At 40.1% G+C, this 23,606-nt stretch overlaps 1 protein-coding gene across 9 annotated transcripts in view; it reads left to right on the top strand.

Moving 5' to 3' along the window:
• Nucleotides 1-23,606, top strand: part of RAD51B (RAD51 paralog B) — a 428,405-nt gene that overhangs the window by 188,008 nt on the left and 216,791 nt on the right. Inside the window, exon 10 of one of the 9 annotated variants that reach the window (XM_055793910.1) lies at nt 22,611-22,717. The exons of the other annotated variants lie outside the window; for them this stretch is intronic. Within the exon in view, the coding sequence (XP_055649885.1) occupies nt 22,611-22,714 (104 nt within the window). The 3' untranslated portion in view covers nt 22,715-22,717. The remainder of the gene's footprint in view (nt 1-22,610; nt 22,718-23,606) is intronic. 9 annotated transcript variants of the gene reach the window in all.

Consider the following 23,606-nt stretch of genomic DNA (forward strand, 5'->3'; position numbering starts at 1 on the left):
GTATAAACTCTTCAGGCCGGGAACTTGTGCCTTCACTGCCTAAGCTTTTATAGCCCTGAGTGTCCTGTTACTATTAGCTAATAAAACAAATAATGATAATTTTGTTTGTCCATTTCTATCTTTATCTCGCTTGACCATGTAGTGGCAATAGGGTGGGATATTAATACAATAGCCTTCCTGCCCTGTCACAGACGACATTAAAGATGTCCCATGCTTGCAGGTTCTGTGATCAGAATGGTTGTAACAGAACAAATAGGCCAGGAAACAAAATTTAAAATGTTTATCCAAATCCCTTAATCCAGCAGCCACTAAAAATGCCCCTGCCATGCATTCCTGCCGTTCCCTAAATCCTTGCAAAGGGAAAGCATTAAAGCAGCCATATGGTAGATGTGTTCAGTTAGAGGGCTCTCAGTCAGCTTCTTATCTGATATAACTACAGAGGTCGCCATACAAAATAGTGTCATTCATTATTTATACTTAAAATTTTAGCAGAAATGTGTCAAACCCTGCTCAACAGGCTTGGCTACAGCCTTCCTGTTTGAAAGTAGATGGTGATTTTGGTTACCTCAGGTTCTGGATTCTTTGTTGAGATTCTTTAAATGCCATAAATGTTTTCTGTTTTGTTTCGATTTTGGGTTGGTTTTTGGTTTTGTTTTACATATCAAGCCTTTAAGAATCAGGTCCTTCATGTTAGGTTCCTGAAAAATGTTTTCCTGTACTTTTTTTCTTCTTTTCAAAAGACCTTTGATTTCTTCCCTTATCCTTTCTTTTTCTTTCTATGACAGTCATTAATATAATTTCCAGGTTCAGGAAACATTTTGTGGTTCCTTCTGCATTTTTTTCTGTCTGCCTGTTTCTTTCTTTTTATCTACACTCTGAACTCTACAGGTTGCCCAGAGCAGTTGTGCTGTCTCTGTCGTTGGCAGTTTTAAAAACCTGACTGGATAAAGACCTGAGTAACCTGGTCTGACACTGTAGCTATCCCAGCTTTGGGCAGGAGGTAGGACTAGAGACTTCCTGAGTTCCCTTCCAGCTTTAAATATCCTATGAGCCTATGATGCTACTTTTTTGTCTGTTCTGTACTTTTTCTTTTTTGCTGTCATTTTCTGTATATACTCTTCTTTGTTATGCCATGTTTGTTATACTTATTTATTAATCTATACACAAGGTTGCATGTTTTGATGAATCTCTGATGTGTACTTAATCTATTTACTAGGGACTCTTTCAAAAGACAGGGATATTATTCTCCTAATAGCCAATTCCTTAATTATAAATCTACTTACTTTGTTGTTTTTAAGTGTGCTGATGGTTTGAAGTTTACCTTTTCTGCCAACTCAGGTTAGTAAATACTTAATAAATTTTGAGATGGAATAGTCCTGCCTTCAGGCAAGAGGAGAAAAATATTTTCTCTTCTGGAACCTTCTGGCTGATTATAAGTTGTTTTGAACAGAGAAGAAACTCTGTTTTTTCCCAAAATCTGAACTCTGCAGATAGGATAATTCTGTTCTTCTTGAAATGAGCAATGCATTTTTTAATGGAAAAACTACTTTTGTTGGTATGCTTCAGCTAGTGATTAATAGCATACATACAGACCTAGGACATCCCAAGTTTTGGCCTAATGAGAGCCCTGGCCTGCCAAATCTCTTGCAGTACACATCCTCTCGTAACTCACAGCCCACTTCTCTCCTCTCATATTAATCCCAGGATAACATTAAACTACCAGTAAGTCACAGCCCTCAAATGTTGACATTCCTTGAAAAAGTAACTGGGTGTAACGTCAGTGATGAACTTACTGTAAGTAACCAGATGTAACCAAGGTGTGTTTAAAGAGAGCGTTTTAAATCCCACCTTATAGTCAACATTAAAGTTTTCCTAACACCTAATATAGGCTAGATGAAAAGAATTTTGGTGCTTTCAGGGTACTGACACAAACAACTGTGCCTTCTACTTGCATCTGTAGTTAGGAAAATATTTGCTAAAAACAGGCTGTACTTTTTAATAGATTTTAGTGTTACTGTAAGGCACCAAGGTGAGAGCTCTGCAAACCATAGTCTCTTTCCTCTTGTCCTTGGACCGTCGACCACAAGCGGTAGTGGCACAAGCTGTTCTGCTGGCTTATTGTTGTTCAGCTTTGATCTGGAGATGCCACATCCAATCAATTGGCGTGGAAGCCTGGGCTCCCATTTAGTCCTTTGCTGCATTTCTAAAGCTGTTGTGAAGGGCATCATGGTGTAGATAGTGGAGTATGTAGTGAAACTGGTAAGTTGGCAAATTCATTTTGCATCAGACTGTAAACATGTGCCTGATGGTGATGACGTTCAGCTACTACTAACCTGTGCTGGATCCAAACCAGTGACCTGAGGGTGAAACATAATTTCTTCTGATCCAGTTAGTTTCTTGACTTGGGCCAAACTAGTGACACAGCAGTGAAAACTATCTTAGTGCATGGCCAAAGACTGAGTCAGGGACTCCAAGTAACCACAGTTGATAGACCTGAGTTTTGAGCTTTAAGGCATGTGGGCAGAAAATGCTTGAAGAAGTTGCAGCCAAAAAACTGACAATCCTGATTTTCTGACTACTTTTTACCAACAGTTCCCAGCTGCAGGTTCCCTGTGGTTCTAGACTTAAGGGCCTGTGTATGATCTATGTAAGTACATGTGCGTAGATGTGTTTATACTAAACTGTTATGTTACTTATATTAGTTTGAGTTATTTCCTTGTTAGTGAAGGAGGAATGTGTATGTAAACAAAGGCTTTTGCTCTCCATCCAGACTGTTGTCCCAGCAGCCTTACTGATAGTGTAATCCAGCGTCTGTGAAGTTAGCCAGTGGTGATGCTGGGGAACCTGCTTCTGGCCTCTGAATAAATCTTGGAGGAGACAGGTCACTGATAAGGGAGAATCATGCTGTTTACACTTTCATGCTTGTGCAACCGATGTTGCAAAAGGAAACAAAAGATAATGTAACGTAGTTTTTAAAGTTTGCCCTTTACAGCTAAATATCTGATGGACCACATAGGTGGACAGGGTAGGTCCTTGCATTACCCTTCTCCTGACTGTTTTAATTTCCAAGATACAATCTGTAACCCTAAAATGAAAGTTCCAATCTGTACTGAAGATGACTATAAATGCTTGTGACTAAAAACAATAAAATAGGTGTGTAGATTCTCAAAAATGTCCACAGTAATTAAACTGTTAGTGCTGGGACCCTAGGATGAAGGGGCACTTTCCTTTAAATACCAGCAGCAACTAGTAACTTTTTTGAAGATTAATTTTCACTTGCAAATTTAATGCTATGGAAAGGTGCCAGATCCATTCCATTGATGTGATGGTTTCCCAGGCAATTACCAACATGGACAGTGGGACTGAATGCTTTCCCCTTTTTGACTCAACAGCATACTTGCACACAACTTATGGGACATCTTCATGGCTTAATAGGTTATTCCATTTATCTCCTTGTCTGGTTTTTAGCTTCTTTTTAAAGATGAGCCATACTTCTGTGTAGTTCTACTACAGCCAAATAAAGGCAAGGTAAATGAGAGGAAAGAACATAAGTTTGTGCATACAGCAAAAGAAACAGACTTAAACCATAATCCAGAGATTATGCTGGGGTGGGAAAGTAGCTGAAATTTCCTCAGCAGAAGCTGTCTTGCTAATCAGCTCTGGCAAAGAGCCTCTTGATGGGGTCCTGATATGCTTTAGCGGGATTGTCAAATAGAAAGGAGGAATGCTGTTTATTACTGTACCAAGAACTGGTAAACTTCTGCAGGAATTTGTGTCCAGTTCTGATTCTCAGAGTTTGTGGAGAATAGGGAAATACTGGAGGACAGTTCAGAAGAAGAACACAAAACCCAGTCCATGTTGTCAAAAGGCGCTTGTAAGGATTCAGGACTTCAGTGAGAATGTGAGGTTGCAGAGGTACTTGTGCTTGGAATAGCTATTTGGCCGTTCAGTCTTCTCAGTTGTATGGGCAAACGTGTGAGCGTGTGCAGTGACTGGAAGAAGTAGTGGTAAACTTCAGCCTTAGAAGTTTCAGCTTACTAGCAGTATGGGTGACAGCTTTGGGGCAGTTCATCTGTGAGGCTGGTACACTAGTTATTGATATATTTAAGATCACATGAAACATCTGTATAGACACAGTCTTTAATCCAGCTTCTTGAGGTGCAGACCAGGGCAGATGCTCACAGGAAACTCTTCTGGCTATGTGTACTGCCATGATTTTACTGTAAGGGAAAACAGGACCGGAAAATGAAAGGCCAGCTATACACAGTCCATTTGTTATGTTTTATAGATAAAGGCACAACTTTTTTTTTGCACTGTAATCATCGGGTTTCAGAACAGCCTTGTCAGAACCTGGCAAAGAAGTGCGTCTGTGGAAGAAATTAAGATATGAAGTCATCCTAAGGCATGAAAGAAAGTACATGCTTAAAACTCAGAGCTTCACTAACAATATTTATATGAGGTTTTCTGTGAGTTTTCTCGGAAAACTCTTCTTTTGTTTTTCTAGGCATTATGCCTAAGGATTAACTTATTCATGCTCACTCATAGCATGTGTGTATACTGTTAATTTCTGCATGCAGTGACATGTAAGCTTGGTGAGGTATATGAACCGGCCTTGTATTTCTATGCTTTCTTTTGAAACATGCCCTCATGGAACTTAGGGGGTTTGAGAACAAGGATGGATGGATGCAAATTACAGTTTCCAAATACATGAAGTAGAATTTTTGTAGAAATAGTTTTGTGGAAAACTGTGTTGTGGAAAAGCTCACCTTTCTTTTTTACTGGCTCTATGGGCAGAAGTTTTCATAGCCTCTTGCTGGATGCTGCTTTTTCTGGCCACATGCTGCTCAGTCCTTTCCGTTTGTAGTGGAGATCAAAAGCGTAGAAGAGCTCCTTTGAGCTGTGGCCAGTAATATTTACCCAAAAAAAAGCAATCACTCACTGAGATGCTGGATGGCTCAGGAAGCTTTGCATGTTTGCCAGTGTGCTGGATGCAGAAGGCTTGGATGAAGATTGGAGGTCAAATTTGAAAGATGTGGCGTAAGGTGTGACTGCTGCCTTGTTTTTATGGGGAATATTCAAGCTGTTGATTGCTGTCTGTGTCATTATGCCAGTTGTTCACTTGTGATTTATAGGCATCAAAAATATGTCCAAAATATTACCTGCCGCCAAACAAGTGGGATTTCTGAATTGTACTGAGGCCACGAGTGACTTCCATAGCAATCAGTAAATGTGTTAAGCATTAAGGATAAGCTGGTGTTAACCGGCTCTCTGGTTCTATATCGTTTGGTAGACTTAGATCATTGGTGTGGAAAGCACTGATGCAGTACAGAACAAGGTCCTGATGAGGTTAGCCACTTATATGAAGTGGTATTTTATTCCTTTGTTATAGTCCTTATTATGTGACTATCAATGCGTTATAAAAATTCACCTTTTCTGAGGGCTGAGTTCAGTTATCTTTTAAGCAGAGGCATAGTTGAAATGGAATAAAACTTTGAAACAGTGAAAGTAGGATGGCACTGTCTCCGAAATCTTTAAATGCTGACACTGTAAATTGACTCTGTTACTGCCTTGCTATATCCTGGTGAGGCGGGAAGGTAGGGAAGAGAAGAAGCTCCAATATTATAGTAGTTTTAAATTACTTGATCTTTGGGAAGTGCTAAGATACATGAGCAAAGCCTCTTAAGCCTCATGTGTTTCTGGTTTATTTTCAAGCTTGGAAACTTGAGACTGTAAGCATGTGGAGGTCTCTGAATGGCACACAGAGGTGGCATTCCAGACTGATTCATGCCCTTCGTAAGTTCAGGGATTTTGAAGAATATGACAATAGAACAGCATGTTCCATGAACAGAGGGACTTAGAGGACTGAAATCAGGAAGATTTTGCTACTGATTGGCTGAAGAGATCCTGCAGGACACATATGTCAGCATCGCAAGCAGGGTGCTGCTGCATGTTATAATGTGTCAGTAAATATTATGTGAATAATGAGCATGGTCCAGCATCTCTTATCAATCTCAAGAGCTGGATCAGTTACAGGAGGAGGAAGAGGAGGAGGAGGACAAAGAATGGGTGGCCTGGGTTTCCATATAGAAGGCTTCAGATTTTGATCCTTTGAAGAAATGGTGGCTGCTGTAGATACTTCGACAATAAGAGCAGTGATTATGAAAACCGCTGCTGTAACTATAGCTCTTGAAACATTTACCGATGTGTGAGTCCTTGATGCCCTAGAATGGTTGACTGGCAGCCTAGAACGAGCAGGACTGGCCTGGCAGCCTGGAAGGTGATTTTCAGGTGAAAAGAAGGAATTAGTCCTTAGCACAATAAAGCAGTGTCCAGCTTCTAATGGACAGAGAACAGAATGAAGATGTGTTGATGAGACAGGAACAGGGGTTAATGGAAATGCCTGTGTGTAGGCCAAGCTCTTTCAATGGGCTACAGAGAAACTACAGCTTAAACTGGTAAAGAACTAACAGCAGCTGGGGCAATATGTACTCAAAAGGCAGTAGGTTCCCAGCTTATTAAGGTTAAGAGCTTTAGGACTAGATTAAGACCTCCTAGTCAAAGAATACTGCCCAAATGCACAAACATCTTTCAGAACAGGTAAACTCTGGTTTACACCTGTAGAGGAACATGTTGTGATACAATTCACAAATAGGCATATTCCTTGAGATCTCCATTTAGGATTTGGCTCTTATTATTTGAAAGTAGAATGTTAAGCTGATTTCTGGATGAAGACATTTGACAGAACTTGGGGGTGCAGAATAGAAATCTGTGTATTATGCCATATTATGTCACGTTGCATTAGGCCAAGGAATGTTTTTACCATGGAACTGCCATTGAAGACAACAGAAATGAGCCTTGAATCCTGCTTGCCAGCTGAAGAAATACTCAGGATCTCTCTTGGCGATCCGTGGCTCATATGAAGACTATTTACAGAAATGAAACCTTTTCAAATGAAGCACTGAAGTCATTAAATCACAAGATGGCAAGCATAAACCACTGGAGGGACCCTCTGGATTTGTCTTTCCTTTGGGTGACCAAACTTCATGTGTTTTGGATTAATGAGATGAAGCCTAAGGGAGGGTGCTAAAAGAGAGAGGAAATTTTTGAAGTTGTTCACCCAGTTCACTCTGAGAAAGCACAGCACAGTCCTTATGGCCTCTGCACAAGTGTTTATACATTCTGGCTTGTGTAAGAACAGCTTTCTGCTTTCTGAAACAAATATCAGCTACAATGTTATTAACCTTTAAAACAGTCTGTGAATGAAGATGCCTATTTTGGGGAGACAATTTTCTTATATCATCAAGCATTTTTGTATTACAGGGTTTTTTCCCAATAATTATGTCATAATAAAAGGCAGATCAAGCTTACTTAGCAGGAAGAAGTGAAGGATCACAAATGAGAAGAGATGGAGAGATCTTCCACTTTCCACTCGAGGAATTGGATACTTTTTTCTCAATGCTTCTTCCCCAACATGCCCAAGCCCTGCTATGTTTGGAAATGGAATTCAGATTCAAAGTGACCTTTCTTTATGATTTTTCTGCCTTCAGAAGGAAGACGTTATTTGTCTTGCAAATGGCACATTCTTGCTACGTCTGGCAAGAAGGTGGGAGAGTCGGCAGACAGTGGCTGTCGCTTGTGTCTTACTGTGAATTAGCATATCATTTTTGGATTTGGTTTCCTGTTAGCTGTCAAAACTCTCTTGTGTAACTTCAGTTCCTCCAGAAATAACTGTCTCTCCTGAGTATCTCGTGGTGAAGTGGTGGTTTCAACTTCCTTTTGACTGAGTTCCAACTTGAAGGATAATGGATCGTTCTGTTCTCTTTGGTTGCTGCTCTCCTTACTCATCTTCGTAATCTTTTACTTCTGAAGTTGCAGAAAGTAGATTTATTTCCCAGTGCATGCAATGGTCTCCTCTATTTCTGGGGGACAGCTTCAAATATTCAGTTGCTAGCTTAATTGTGTTACAGACTGCATTCAATGCAAGTGCTGTCCAGCTCTATTATTATTTCAAAATTGTTTATACCTTATCATGCTGTAAACAATTCCATATAGAAACATGTCATCCTTGTGCTGAAAGATCTTGTCAGGAAGTCAAGCAACTGAAGCTGCAGAGGACAAAGCCATGCACCACGCAGAACAACATATGTATGTACTATCAGAGAACATGCTTAGTATAGGTAGTTTCTCCAAGTACGATTTTCTGTGTTTGTCCTGAACTGTTGAAGAATGGGAAGAAAAAAAAAGAAAATCAAGGAAGTTATTTAGTAAATTAAAGCAAACTCTCATCTTATATTTGCAAAGCCCTTTGGCTTAGCTGCTGTGGCTGATTTAAAACATTTTAAATCCCATTTCCATACTTGCTTAAGTTACATTTCTTTGAAAGACAGGAGTATCAAATTCTAATGTGCAGTTTCCTTTCAGAATACATATTCTCTGGGAGGTGAATGTCTGAAACAGCTGTAACTTTAACATTCCACCTACCTCTCCTAAATAAACACAAAGACAATTCAGTATATAATCGAAGAGATACATAACTGTGTGCCTGTGCATATTTGTATACATGTAGATGGATTTATTGATAACCACATACTCAGAAGTCTTTTACAAGCAATCTATTGGGGCAACTCAAATGAAGTCATTTGCTTTGTGTTTTTCTTTGGAGTTGTTATGATTATCAGATCTTTTTTCATCTAATAGTGAAATACTTCACTTCGGGAAATTGCAGAGTAGTCTTTGGTCAAGTGTTCGTTGAAGAATTGATTAAAAACCAACCAACCAAACAAAACAAATAAACAGGTCTTTAAAGCCAAAAGCTGGGTACCAGTAGCTTTAGGTGCATTTGCCCAGGGTAGAATTTGAAGATAGAGGCACTAGTCATAGTTCTGAGAGAATATGGGTACAAAATCTTGTATATGTAAGCGTTGGCAACATGGAAATTACAGGCATTATCGATTGTTCTTTAGCTGAAACCGTCAACCAGTTTACATCTTGCCTCTTGTGATATTTGCAATATAGTGATATTGTCCTAGCATTAAACATAAAGCTTTTGAATGAGGTAGTTGAAAAACTTCCTAGGCCAATTAGTCCTGTATCATGGTATCTCAAAAAGCATGATGACTTTAAAATTTATTTTTATGGATTAAATATCAAAATCAGGATTCCTCTAAAACACAACACAGTAACAGGTTGGGGTTGGTGGTAAATTATATGTGGTAAATGTTGCTGAAGGAGTGACTTAAAGAATGTGAGGGCAGTAGATGATTTCCCTAATTGTTTGAGGCCTGGGGGGGAACCTTTAAAAGAGGAATAGTATTAGAGGATAGACCAATCAAAGTGACTGTCCTAAAGGAACTTTCTAATCTGATGAGGTTTTACTAGCCCCTATAGTATCAGGACTAGTGAGAAAGCCAGTATAACATCAGCACACAACTTGTAGGGTATGAGATAAAAAGCTACATCCCATACAAAGATCTATCAGTGTAACAGAATTAATCCTTTGTACATGCCGGCTATTGTTTTGCTTTGTTGGATTATAAATGTTGGTAATGATAGCCTTTCTACCACTTTACAGTGAGTAATATTCACATACAAATGTTAGCTTGTATAAGCAGCCCTCTTTTCTTCCCAGATGTGCCATTTTCATCTTATTTTTTCTGCATGCTTTTTTGTTTAATTTTGTAGTATCCTTGAATTGTGCATTACAGAAAGTATTTAAATACAGATTGTTTCTATTTAAGCACGATGGTCTGAAACCTCAGGCGATTAACATTTTTGTTCCTTACTGGTATAACAGACTGAATGTGTCCAATCACAACAACCACTGTATCCTCTTCAGATAGATAATTCATCTATTCTTTTAGGGCACTGATTCAGCATTGAATGTCAGCAATGTTTAAAAACAGTGTCTCTGCTGAAAAGACAAACTAACAAAAGTGCCTAACCTTGAGGTATCTAAACTTCAGTTTTGAAATAAGTCAATATCATGTTGTGCAAAATGGCTGGAAGTTTTCTGTTGAACTTAGATCTGGTATTGTCTTTTTATGAGAGGTCATGAGGTCACACCTCCAGATGATAATGGTTGCGATATAATGTCTTCATACATATATTTGTCAGCGTACAAAGAAGACAGAGGGTAAAAATACTAGAGTTCATAATTACAGGTTTTTCTGGCACTGGCGTTGGATTTCTCTCTGACTCTGCTTGGCATCTTATCAAATACAAAATCAGGCCTGATACTAATCCTGAGAAACAAAAATCCCAAAGAATCCTCCATACAGGAGTTATTACACATTTTCTTTTTCTTTTTTTTTCCTCACAGTTTAAAAATATCAGATTAGCTAAGAAGTTGGTCAAAATTCTAGAGTCCATCTTCTGAAAATGTAAAGGATAATTTAAATTGCTGACAGTCAGATGCTGGTAATGTTTCTGGTGCTACTTACAATTAATCCATCATAACAACTGTAGATTCTGTATCCCAGCCAGAGTTGTTGTGTGAGAGGAAAATGAGACAAAGCTCATTAAGGTCTCAAAAAGTTAAAAAGTGGCTTCTTTAATATACATGGTCTTCTGAGCACAAAGGGCATAAAAGTCAGCAGAAAAGAATATATATATTGTGAACTCTGAAGAAATCAGTGCTTTTGAAATTGTATCCCTTGCTTTGCCCTAAGTCTGACTGCAGCTTTTAGCTTCCACCGCATGTTTACATTGGAAATCTCTCTTTGTGCATATAGAGTTTGTTCTCTTATGAAATTGTGTCTCAGGGGAAGGATAATTTAAAGCCATTTCCATTTGTTATGTCTGTGCCAAACTAGGCTATTAGGGGCTGTTAATGCTGGATAAACTGAAAACCTACAACTACCTTCATCTGTGGATTATAGAATCTGTCCAACAAATTGCATGCTGATATTACCAGAATAAGGAACTATGGGCAGTTTCATGTTGTAGCCAGCACTGGGATCAGTATTTACATTTATACTGTAGCCAATGTCAGGGTTGTGCTGATAATCACAGATGTGCATCTGACTATACTTCAGGAAGGCTGAGCTTTTAAAGGTTAAGTCTGACGATAGCCGGTGTAATTTTAGGTTTCTAGGTTAGGAGCTCTTGCTGAATAGCCTTTGAGAAAGCATGGATTGTGTTTTTTGTGATTCTAGACCTAGTATTACCTTATTTTGCATAATTATAAGTTCAAGAACAGCCCTAAGCAGGGAAGAAGTTGTAAGCTGTGTTTGAGGAGTAGCCACAGGTAGCACTGAGAGTTGGAAGGATATCACTAAGCTCAAGTTTTTCTTCTATGCTTTGGCAAGAGAATGGTCATGCAACAGTGTAACATTGGCTTATTTTAGATACAAATTACCATTCCTTTGTTTCAGGCAATAGCTTAATGAATTTTATGGCTGTGAGCCAGGAATCAACCTATTCATCTTTACCTGCTCCTTCATTCACACTCACCAACAGCTATCACAGTGGTAAGCATGATTGACCATTCACATGCTGGGATCCAAGAGACAGGGGTTGGTGGTAGCCTATTTGAAAGACACTCATTCCTGTCTGTGAGTGCGTAATCTTAGCCAGTTGTACCATTATTTTTACCAAGACTGGTAAGTTTAGGTACCCATTATCTGCCATATATAATTACAGGATACATTCAGAAGATTTATAGATTTGTTGCAGATGAATGCTTTTTTTAAGTGGAAGCTTGTCTTAGTCTTGTATCTAAAACATTAAGCTGCAAACATCATAAAAACTTGTTTTCTGGTGAAATTCTTCAGTGTTTCTTTTTGCTTTCTTTGATTAGGAGATGGAAAACCAAATCACTACTTTGGTATGTCCCAGATGACTCCAATGGTGCAGATGCATGAAGGTGAAAAAAGAATAGACAATGTTTTAATTCATGGACAGTATAAAATTTCTATTCCTTAAAATTTCTCTGTCACACTCATACCCTAATTTTCTTAAAGCAGTGGTTTTGCATCACTGGATTTCTGACTGTCTTAAAAGGCCTTGGAAGTTTTAGCTCATTATGAATAACCAGGGCTAGAAGAAATGAAATAGTGTTCACAGTGGTTACTAATTATGGAAGTTTTAGAAGTTTGCATTGTTTTTAAGATAGTCTGATTTTAGCTTATCCAAACAGAGGTCAGAAGTTGCTTGACTCATTCACAGAGATTATCTGTCAGCAAAGCATGCAAAATCTGGTCTTTGTTTTTGTGATTCCAGAAATATCCTGTATGTAAAATACAGTAGGGAGGAAGAAGGGACTAGTAGTTTCATGTGCATAAGTTGTTGGGTTTTTTTGTCAGAGTGACGGGGAAAAATTAATCTACTGATTTCCGGTCAGTGTTAAGACGGTGATTACCACTGATAATGGAGAATAGATTTTTGTCTGCCGGGGATGGCCGTTGATTTTGCACTACATGCTATTTGTAATACGTGTCGGCTGTGTTGTTTGCTGTGGGGTGCTCTTCCACCTCAGACAGCTGTGTCCTGATCTTCACCTGAATGTCCACAAGAGAAATGGGGAGCTGCTCAGAAAGGCAGCATGGCTCCACTGCAGCAGCTGCAGGGTTTCACAGTGAGCAGGTGTATGGAGAAGATGAGGAAGGATAAATTCAAGACACTTCTCTAGCTGTCAGCCACAACCATTTGATGAGATAAAAAAGTGAATGAAGTCATGTATGTCTCTGTTAGAAGGAAAAAACTAGTTGGGAAATGTGATTGTCAGTCTCAGTTTCTTCAGCTGCTCAATGGGAAAAATCACTGAACAGTGCAGATATTATCTAGGCCTTCATGTCACGAGGTGGATGCTTTTTGTTAAAATAGCTGTAAATTCTCTCAAGACCTGAACCTCATATTCATGCTGTGCTTTAATCCTTTGAATTTTGAGCATATCCTTTCAATAACATTCAGAGGAGAGCTGACATGCTGATGATCTCAGTGATGCTACATTTGTCTCTCTTGTTTGTAGGTGTTAGTTTAACAACACTTTGAGAAAAATTCTTGAAGAATTTGCATTTTAGTAATTTTGAAAGGATCACTAACAATTAGATGAGAAAGTATTTGCTTCTGTGTTGTTTTATTAATTTTCTTTTGGTTAATTTATTTTACTTTTATAATCATGCATTATTAAGTTTTAATTTCTTCCTTTTTTGAAGGTAAAGGCAATTTTGACGGTAAAGTTCAGTGTTGAATCTACTGGGGCTGGGTCAGGAGAAACTCATGCATTCCTCCTCCTACATCAACAACTGCAACATTAATTTCAACAGAAATGGGGTTCTCTTAATTATTTGAAAACAATATATTAAACCTTTTTGAGTTGGATTACATGAAATACAGAAATCAGTATCAACTGTGATGTTTTTCTATAAAAGACATTTGAAAAACTCATGGAAGGCAGGGATTTAAAATGAAATAGAAAGTGTACGTAAAGTACAGCTGGAAAGGAATATTTAGTCCAATTGCCATACTCATTACTGGTTATTTGTAAGTTTTGAAAATAATTACATATTCAACTCCCGAAAGTGTGTCTTTTTAGGGACCAAAATAACAAATATATAAACAATGTTCTGTTCTTAGATTCTTTTCATTAAAGTCATTGTTTTTGTTTGCTGGTTTTCTAATCAATCCAATACAAACAGTGTGGTATGTCTGTATAAACTTACACACTTAACTTTTGGCATTCCTCTGTGTAATAAACTGCATTTGCCAGGGGAGGATAACCTAGATTATGAAACCCAGGACTGCTTTTTGTATAAGGATGCTGTGTGTAATTTTAAACTTGTGTTCAAGGTAAAAGGCTCAAGAAGTTAATGAAGAGGGAATTAATCGTCCCTCATGCTCCCAGATAGACATTACAGACTTCAAGTTTTGAGGAGACAGAATAAAAAAGATCTTTGCTGCCGGTGGCCATAAGGCTGGAATGTGTATATTCTCTAGAGAGCCAGAACTCATCTGCAGCTTCCCCTTATTTAAACTCAGGACACTTCAGTTTCCTGTTTAGTTTGCATCTAAGTGGATTTTCTTTTAGATTGTAGATAGTTGTTTGTGTATTCTCTGCTAAGGGTTATTATTTTTTCCTTTAGCTGCTGGCTTGGGAATTGCCTGAACAGTGTTGCTATATTGAAAAGGATTATGTGCTGCCTTGGCTAGGGAAACCTATAGGAAGCAGATACCATATAAAACCAAAACACAGTGTCTCCAGTTTGCCACTTGCTGGTCTTTTAGCAGTGATCTACTTGAAGTAACGTTGTGGTAAAACGAATTTTTAGTGGTTCTTAATGTCTGTAGCACCACTCACAATGACAGAACATAGAGAATCTGTGTTCCTTTCAGAGGGACAATCGTAGTGAATCTTTGAGTCTGGCACCCAGCTGCTGCTGGTGATAGCAGTTTTTATTTTTTATTATTAGCTGGACTCACATCCTCCATCAGTCTGTAGACAAGCTCAAGTGAGTGTTTACATTCCCTATGTGGCCTTCATCAGCTTTTTGTTACTTCAGTGAAGAGTCTGTGAGACTATTTAGAATTTTTCTGAAGACATAAGTCTTCAAATTTCCCCTGGAATTCCTGGTGGAATGAAGAAGGCACCATTAACTAAACTGTCTCACGTTAACCTGGCTGCAAGAAAAGAGACTGTGCTCCTTTCAAGTTAAAGCCTCTCTGATGCCTACTGCTGGGTTACTTCTAGTGGGTATTTCTAGTATATTAGCTGTTTAAGCTCTGTGTGTGTTTCCTAGAAGAGAAAAAATGTCCTGATAGAATCCTGTTTTCATACTTCATATAGCCATTTCTTATGGAAACTTTGTGAACAGGAATGGCAAAGATTGCAGAATGTATTGTAAATGTTTCTTTCCAAAAAGGAAAGAAGGCAAGGGAATGGCTCAGAGATCCATGTTTCAAAATACAACAGGTAAGTATACTATCATTACTAGGCTATGATCAGGAGGAGGAGGGGCTAGGCAGTTGCTTCGCATTGAAATACACCTTTGTTTGCCTTTTCAAGTCCAGAGCTGCAGCATTTAAGCTCACCCGCTCCTCCTTTGCTAGTTGATTCCACACACCACTGCAAGAACACAGTAATCTTAGCCAGTATACATTTCAGTTTGACTCCTTATGAGGCACACCATTGATATTTGAGTGTTTAATTCACTTCTAGGAAATGAGCAGCTGCATGTATTATTATACCTTACACACTTTGTAAATGTCAGCAACAAATCCAAGCAGGCCAGCAGTAGGGGAAAGGTCTCAACAAAGCTAAAGTGAAATATAGAGAGGAACTCACACAATCTTTTTGACCTCTAAGCAAGTGCTATCACACAAGTGTTTGTACTGGAAAAATTGCTCTATTTATAAGTAAGGCAGTCTATTGCTAGGAAAAAAATGTCATCCTTTCTTGGATTGCCTTTTTTTATAGTAGTTCTAAGCTAAGATTTTGTTGTGTTTCTGCATATGCAGTGGGGGACAAAAGAAAGAGGATGTGGGTACATAAGGCAGAAAGAACAGGATTTGGAAAGAGAAGAAGAAAGAAAACTGTTCTGGGCTCTTTTGAGAGTTTGAAGTTTGCTACTGAGCCCAGTATATTGACCCAGGATGGAGAGCACTACAGACTATGAACCTGGTTTCTCAAAAAGCATGCCTCTCTAATCCCCTGCATCCGCTGAGGGCCTCTTAGTATTGTTGTAAAAGGTCTGTTTTCCAGAGTGATTTGATTCCCATAGCTGTGGGCAAAGGCACCCAAGCAGTTCTTGTTTGATTAAAAAGCGGAGTTGTTTGCTGGTGACTGTAAACACAAACAGCTGCTTTCTGAAACCACACAAAAATGAAAGCCAGATTGGTACCTTTGCTGCAGGACAGTTTTAAACAGCTTGCTCACTATCTGGGAATATTTTCTTTGGGAAAATAATTGAGAGTGATGTTAATAAATGCAGAATAAAATGTGTATGTATTTCACTCACCTTCACTCTGTCCTGATTATTTTTGATGCAACCTGATTTTCCAGTCTTAGAGCAGAACAAAAGCAATTTAGCTTGCCTCAAGTAATAATATTTACAGGGACTTGAAAATACAACCAAAAAGAAGAACCTTTCAGGATCAGTCAGTGCTGCCTGTTTTTTGTTTTGCAGTGACCTTGTTTGCATTTGTCCATGGAAAGAGAGAAGGGGTGTTGTTGGGGACCCTATGTGGCCTCACTGCACTGAAGTGATTCTCCTTAGACTGGTTTTGTTGATTTTTTTTCATCACGCATTTTATCCACAGAGTACACGAGCAATGTATAACTGTGCTTAGGGGTGTAGTCTCGTGGGTTTCAATGTTTATATTTGATCTATTTTATTGTTCTTTGCAACTAGATAGTCTGAAGGTTATGGACTGCCTTTCCCATATCACTGTGTAGCTACTGTCCTTAGCAAATATTGTTCTATATGTTTTGCAATCATTTTAATTAATTTTGTCATGTGTAGGTGCTTATTGAAAGGACCATCAGCAAGATAAATAGAAAACATTAGGTAATTCCCTACCTGAGACTACTAAAACCAAAAGGTTACAAACAATCCCGTTTACTAGGTCAATACTTTTTGTTCATGTGGTTTGTTATTTATTTCATTCTGAATGGACAGTGAAAACCAGTTATGTAATTATTGTTTGCCAAGAACAGGCAACTTGAAAAGCAGTGTGTAAAGCCAAGTTTTATTATAAAAGCTTAACTTCCTGCTTCTCAGATACTAAGTCAGACTTCTTCACTGAGGTTGAGCTCCCAAGCTTTCAGATAGTCCATATATTTAGTGACACTTACGCATTTATTATGTATAGATATTGCTTACATATGCACACAAGTCTTTTGAGAAGTATTCTGAAATTATGGGACTAGGCATCTGGAGACCTGGCTTCTGTACATGGCTTTACCATTAACTTCCTGAATGACTTAAGCAAAGTTGGAAAGTTGGGGTTTTTTTACACAATTACGCTAGACTACATAATCCTGTTCTGGGGAGTAACAAATGTCATTACAGATCTGTGCTGCATTACAGATTCTGCTCTCCCCTGATGGATTGTGAGAGTTAGGGCTGTTGGAGGGCTTTTCCAGCTTTTCACCTTCCTTACTACTTGACTGTGTGTCCTGGGAAGCTTTTTACTACCTTTAATCAATGTTTTGTTGACTTGAATGTGTTTAGCCCTTGACCAGCTCTAAGGTCAGTGCTTCTCTCTCCATCTCTGTTTCTCACTTTGCAGTGTAACCTGTGGGTTATAACTACCCTAAAGCTGTCTTTTTGCTGATTCCCCTTTTATGTGCAGTGGGGATAATGCAGCTTTTCTAGGGACACCACAAGCCTTGATTCATTGATGTTATAAGAACTGTCAAAATCTTGTGACAGAAGTGGAAAATTTTGTTGACATTGGAAAGAGAGGTGGTTAGAGCTGTAGTCTGGGTTCCAGCTGTAGGGGTATTTCTATTAACTAAAAATTGATTCAGAACCTTATACTGAGCTGTTTTTATGAACTTAAAATAATTGAGAACAGTTTTTGTTTAGCTCTGGGTAGTTCCTGAGTGCGTTTGCAAGTCAGACGGTGTAGTCCTGGGCTTAAAAGCCTGGCTCCAGCTTGAGACGTATTAAACAAAATAACCAAAGAGAATTTATCAAGGATGAGTTATACATACTTCTGAAAATTTTCATGTTATGATTAATGTTGCTGTTACTAACACAGCTATATACTTTTTAATTTAAAAATATCATGTATTTTAGAGTTGTCAAAGGAAAAAAACCCCTTATTCTGCATGTACAGTTATCTCCATGTACTACCAAAGTGCCTGAGCATCTCCTAAGTATTTAAATACAGAAATAAAGATAGTGATAGTACTCTCTTCTTTTTCAACCTGTAAAGAGGATCGTTAATTTAAAGGTTGTTTACTGCATGAACAATTTGGGATCAGTGCTGGGTCCAGTCCTGTTCAACTCACTCATCAGTGACTGGGCATGTGAAGGCACGGAGTCTACCCTCAGCCAGTTTGCTGATGGCACCAACCCGGGAGGAGCGGCCGATACCCCAGCAGGCTGCGCTGCCAGCCAGCCAGAGCTGGGCAGGCTGGAGAGCTGGGCAGAGAGGGACCTCACCAAGTTCAGCGAAGGCCAGTGCAGGGTCCTGCACCTGGGGAGGAACAACCCCCCACACCAGTACAGGCTGGGGGTGACCTGCTGGGAGGCAGCTCTGCGGAGAAGGACCTGGGAGTTCGGGTGGGCAGCAAGTTGCCCACGAGCCAGCAGTGTGCCCTGTGGCCAAGATGGCCAGTGGGACCCTGGGGGGCATTAGGGGCAGCGTGGCCAGCAGCAGGTCGAGGGAGATGATCCTGCCCCGCTGCTCTGCCCTGGGGAGGCCACATCTGGAGTGCTGGGCCCAGTGCTGGGCTCCCAGTTCAAGAGAGACAGGGAACTGCTGGGGACGGTCCAGCAGCGGGCTATGAAGACGATGAGGGGAGTGAAGCATCTCCCTGATGAGGGAAGGCTGAGGGAGCTGGGCCTGTGTAGCCTGGAGAAGGCTGAGAAGGGATCTTACCAATGGCTACAAATATCTTGAGGGCAAGTGTCAAGAGGACGGGGCCAGGCTCTTTTCAGTGGCAACAGGACAAGGGGCAACGGGCACAAACGGCAACACGAGAAGTTCCACCTAAATATGACGAAAAACTTCTTTACTTTGAGGGTGACAGAGCACTGGGACAGGCTGCGCAGAGAGGCTGTGGGGTCTCCTGCTCTGGAGACATTCAGAACCCGCCTGGACACAATCCTGTGCAACCTGCTCTAGGTGAACCATGGTCTCCAGAGGTCCCTTCCAACTCCGACCGTTCTGTGATTCTGTGACATGGGATAAGCATCAGCTATAGATACTTTTTCTTTTGCATGCTACACCCATCCTTCTTTCTCTCCCTTTTTCTCAGTGCTTCATTTAGTACTTGTTGGTTTCTCTGTTTTTTGATTCCTGTCTACCCTTCTTCCAAGTGAAGCAGGACTTTTTGTTCCTTATTAATGGTATGAAAAAGTACAAATCAAAAGCAGGAGGTCTGGAGCATACTGTCAACTATTAAGCTCAAGTAACCATCTGTGTAGCCAGGTGGGAAAACCCCTGGTGCTGGTGGGGAAGGGCATCTTCCTCTTCCCGCTGAGATTCAGTTTGGTTGCTGACTGGGCTGCAGCAGGAGCTGGAGGCTTGAGAAACACCTCAGTGCACAGGGATGGCATGGTGGGGATGTCATTGGAAGACTGGAAAACGAGGATGCTGGCCCTCCCACAAAAGCATTCCCCCCTCCCCCTTCCTTTTCTTTTGCAGTTACACACAGCGCTGTGGCTCTGAGGTCATTTGTTTCCCACAGCTTCACAGACCACTGTAGCAGAAAAGGAGACAATGGTCCCTTACAAGAGGCGATATGAGGCCTCCTTTCATCTCTAATAAGCCCCTTCACTTGCACTGTGAAGCCTGGTGGGTGTGTGTGTGCGCGTGCGCGCGTACCACTCTGCAGCTTCCATTGATGTAAAGCATCCAGGGTTGTTTTTTTTTCAAATGGGCAACTCTTTGCATATTCCAGCCTTAGGTGAGTTTTCTGTTCACCGCAAGCACATCAGCAGACATCCCTTCTCCTTTTCATGTAGCTATTAAAATCTAAGGTCCATCTGGTCAGCATCAGTTGGCAGAAAGACCAAACTCAGAAAGCAAGGAGAGGGAGGGGGGCAACTACCTCTTCCTAGTACAGGCTCTGCCTGTTGCTGTGTTTGGGCATGGTTGCTGACTGAGTGTGTCAGGAGAGCTCTGTGAGAACATCCACCCTGGCAAAGCAACCAACTGTCCTGCCACAGAGTTTGCGAGCAGAGGTGCAATTTGAAAACATTTTTCCTCCGTTACCCTGCTATAATGAGCAGAAGAGGAAAGGGAATAAACAGCATGATGAAATTTTAAGGTGCAGGAGTTTGGAGCAGTGGTCCTTCTAGTCTGGGATACCGTTTTTACTCCTGTCTTCTGTCTGACCCTTTGAAATCCCACACCCTAAGCCACCCAATGAGTCTGGAGAACTTTCCTTCCTGTGTGAAACAAAATTTTTAGCTGCCTTCTGCACAACAGTGAGTTTGTGCTCCAAGGTAGGAAACGGATTATTCCCTGTTTTGGTGGGCTCAGAGTAAGTATGTATGTTGATGGTGGTCATGAAACTTTTCCTACGCTCTGCCCTCTTTCAAAGCCCATGTTTCACCTGGACTGCCTTTTTACTACAGTTGGTTCCAATGGCTCACTGTGAGGCCCCCTTTAAGCTCGCTGCAGGCTTATCTTAGGAAATGTTTTTGGTAGTCCAGGGCCACTAAGGCTTTGCATCTTTCTCCCTCAATACTGTATCCAGTTCCATTTGTACACTGTATTACTTCAGCAAGGGAAACAAAATCCATCTTTTCACTTGTTTGGGTGGTTGTTGTTATTCTTGGCTAAATTAGCATCATGCAGCCTCATGTTTCACTCAAGGATCTCTGTATGTTGTAAAGGTCCCAGCATGAAACTTCTGCTTAAGCCTGAGACCTGGCCTCACTTTCTTTAGGTTGCACATGTTATTTGACATACCACACCTGGAAAAGACATCAAAGTACATTTTTTTTCCTCCTCACTGGCAGTGCATGGGAAACTAAAAGTCCTTGACTTGTTGCTAAGTAGTGCTTAGTAAAGCATCGTTGTGGTATCAACATTATTCTCATACTAAATCCAAAACACAGCACTGTACCAGCTCCTAGGAAGAAAATTAAGTTTATTCCAACCAAAACCAGGACAACAGTCTTTGGGGAAAGGGTGTCTTCCTGACATCTTATAAAAATAAGTGTCTATCATTAGTTACTTTCAGACAGATACGGAACACCGATTGATGAATAGATGAAGTTAGTATACATAAGTATGTTAGTACGTCTTTGGTTTTGGTAGATGTGGGATGAGAGATGATGTGTAACAGCTGGATATGTTTGAGCTGAAGTATGGACAGTATCTCTAAGACAAATCACATTTTTCTGAGTTCTCCAATCATTGATATTTTCAGCTTCACTGGACTTGCAAGTAAGATGCCACAGTAATTGGTTTGTAATTTGTTGTCTAGTTTCACTGTGATATCTGTAAATAATTCCCTTCCGCTCAAATGCTGTTTCATAACTTCTTGCAGCAAGTATTGTCTCATGGAGTGTATCACTTGACCTTTTTGCTTGCCTGAGCTGCAGAACACCAAATGTGCCCTTTTTTTCAGATTATAGAAATACAGCAGGTCCGTTAAGTGATGCTGCCATGGCAAGCATCTAGTAATTTCACAATTAAACTGCTTGTGAACATGAAGCACATACCTCTAACAGAAGTAAAGAGAAGGGGGAAAAAGAAGGACCCCAATTCTTTAAAATCTGTTGATAGCTGTGGTTGCAGAGCTCAGCTAACAGGGATTTTAAATTGCTATGGCTGTACTATCTTTCTTCCAATGTAAAGACCCAGCAAGTCTTGTGTGGGCAGAGCATGTAACTACTTCTCCAGCAGTTATCAGTACGTTAGCCTGTCCATATGTTTGCAAAACATAGAAAATACTTAACTAATACTCTCTTACATGAAATAACACTAAAGAAATGCCAGTAATGATGAGATTTAGATTTGGGAAACCAATAAAAAGTTTGTTGCCTCAGACCCTGCCTGGACTTTGTGAAGTTTCTAATGTTGCCTCTGTTAAGTAGGAATTTAAGTGGGTCTCCTCTTGGTTTTGGCAGATACTAACCTCTTCCGTGGCCTTGAGTGATACAGAGTCATTGGTAGAACAGCATTTTATGGCCATGACCTTGTATAAAAGGACAACTCTCAGGGCTGGATAATTACATCACCATTATAACTGTTCTGTGGCTTATTAAAAGCATGTAAGAGGATTAATAAAATCAGAATGTAAGCAGACCTCAGGTAGCCTCCAATTGTAACATTTACAGGAGCACTGGATAAAAAAAATCCAGGTTTCTGAGTGCTGGAGGGCTTTGTGGCGTGTACAGAGTGCATGTACAGATTTGTTGGCCTTCTCTGGTGCCCAGGCTGAGTCCTTGGGTATATGGGTGAAGTCTGTATAGTGAAGGTGTGAGGGGCTTCTGTGAACTAGCAGGCCAGAATTGGGGAAAGATCACTTGTATTTTGTTTTCAAAATCTCTTTACTGCTTTATTATGTGATAGATGAACTAGACCTGTGGAAAAGTTGTAATTATTTTACCAGAAAAACAAGCATTCCATCTAAGATAATAGGTTATTATTTGCTTTTAAGGTCAAGTAAGGAAGTAGTCTTGAAATTTGAGAATCTCCTGTGAGAACGTTTGTCTTTATGCAGAGGTATTCAGTGATGTACTAGGGTTTCCAACTGATCTCCATAGCCCTGTTAAAGCACAAAAAGATACTTCCCTAGGATTCAGAGCTGATAAAAACCTCCACAGTGGATTTTACAAAACATGATCAACACAGTGTAATAAAAAATTATCAGAAACTTATCAAGAGCTAGCGTACTTTATGGAGTTACAGGTACAGTACATAAACTTGTCACTGTTCTCTGCTGTATGGAGTTTCAAGGGGTCTTTACCTGTTGTGCTTTTCAGCTGGCATCTTTTCCCCAGAAGGAAACTCTAAGAGCTGCTTAAAGCCATCTATGAATTATGTGGTCTCACCTGAGAGACATTTGGAGTTTTCTTTGGGCAGATGAGAGGTAAGAGATGTAATGACTTGTGGATCAGTACTTGGTTCATTTTTGCAATATTATTATTCTAGCCTAGTCCAATTTTCAAATATTTAAAAGACACTATAAAGTCTATCCTGTGGCTTCCTCACATGACCCTGACTGCAGTGTGCGCATTGCTTTATGCTGTCCTGTCTCCTTCTCATGATGCTTTGCCAGCTCCAGCCAGTTTGCTGTTCCCTGCTGTGACAGCTCTCCCCACCCCGCTGTTGTTTCCTGCTGCTGACCCCATTTCAGTCTTGGCTCCCCTCCCCAATTTTTTTCTTTCTTCTTCCTTCCCTTGCCATTGGCGTATCTTCTTCCTTAAGCCATCCAAAAATAAAGTGGTTGGTTGTGCAAAATACACATTCCTATGTAGTAACTGGCTATTAGCTACACTATGGAGAGCGACAAGATGTTCCCAGGGCAAAGCTAAATGCTAATCTGAACACTTTAAAAACTGGATTACAAAGGGGAAAAAATGAACCTGGTTTTAGTGAGAGAGTTTGAGATAAACTTGGGACAGCAATTTAATCGCAGAATAGTGACTTAATTTTTTTTTCTCTTTATGCATTGGGCTTGCATCTACAAACAGAATCTTCCCATTAAAAACCAGGGTGTTTTCCCTCTGGTCCACCCAAAAGTCCCCTTCACTGAGGATGTGTTTATTCTGAACAGGGTGCATGATTCATCACCCCTGGGAGATGAGGCAAGGTTTGGTGCTGATCTCACATAATTTATCTCCCCCTTGCCCCACCCCCTGCCCCACACCCGAATGTGTGAGGCAGCTTTGTGCTAGGAGATTACATCACTGATAAAATCTTTTAAGGGGAGCATACACCTTGTTATTACTTTCTGTGCCATAGAGAATTTTTGCTGT

Source organism: Falco peregrinus, chromosome 1 (assembly GCF_023634155.1).
Source record: "Falco peregrinus isolate bFalPer1 chromosome 1, bFalPer1.pri, whole genome shotgun sequence".
NCBI classification, from domain to species: domain Eukaryota; kingdom Metazoa; phylum Chordata; class Aves; order Falconiformes; family Falconidae; genus Falco; species Falco peregrinus.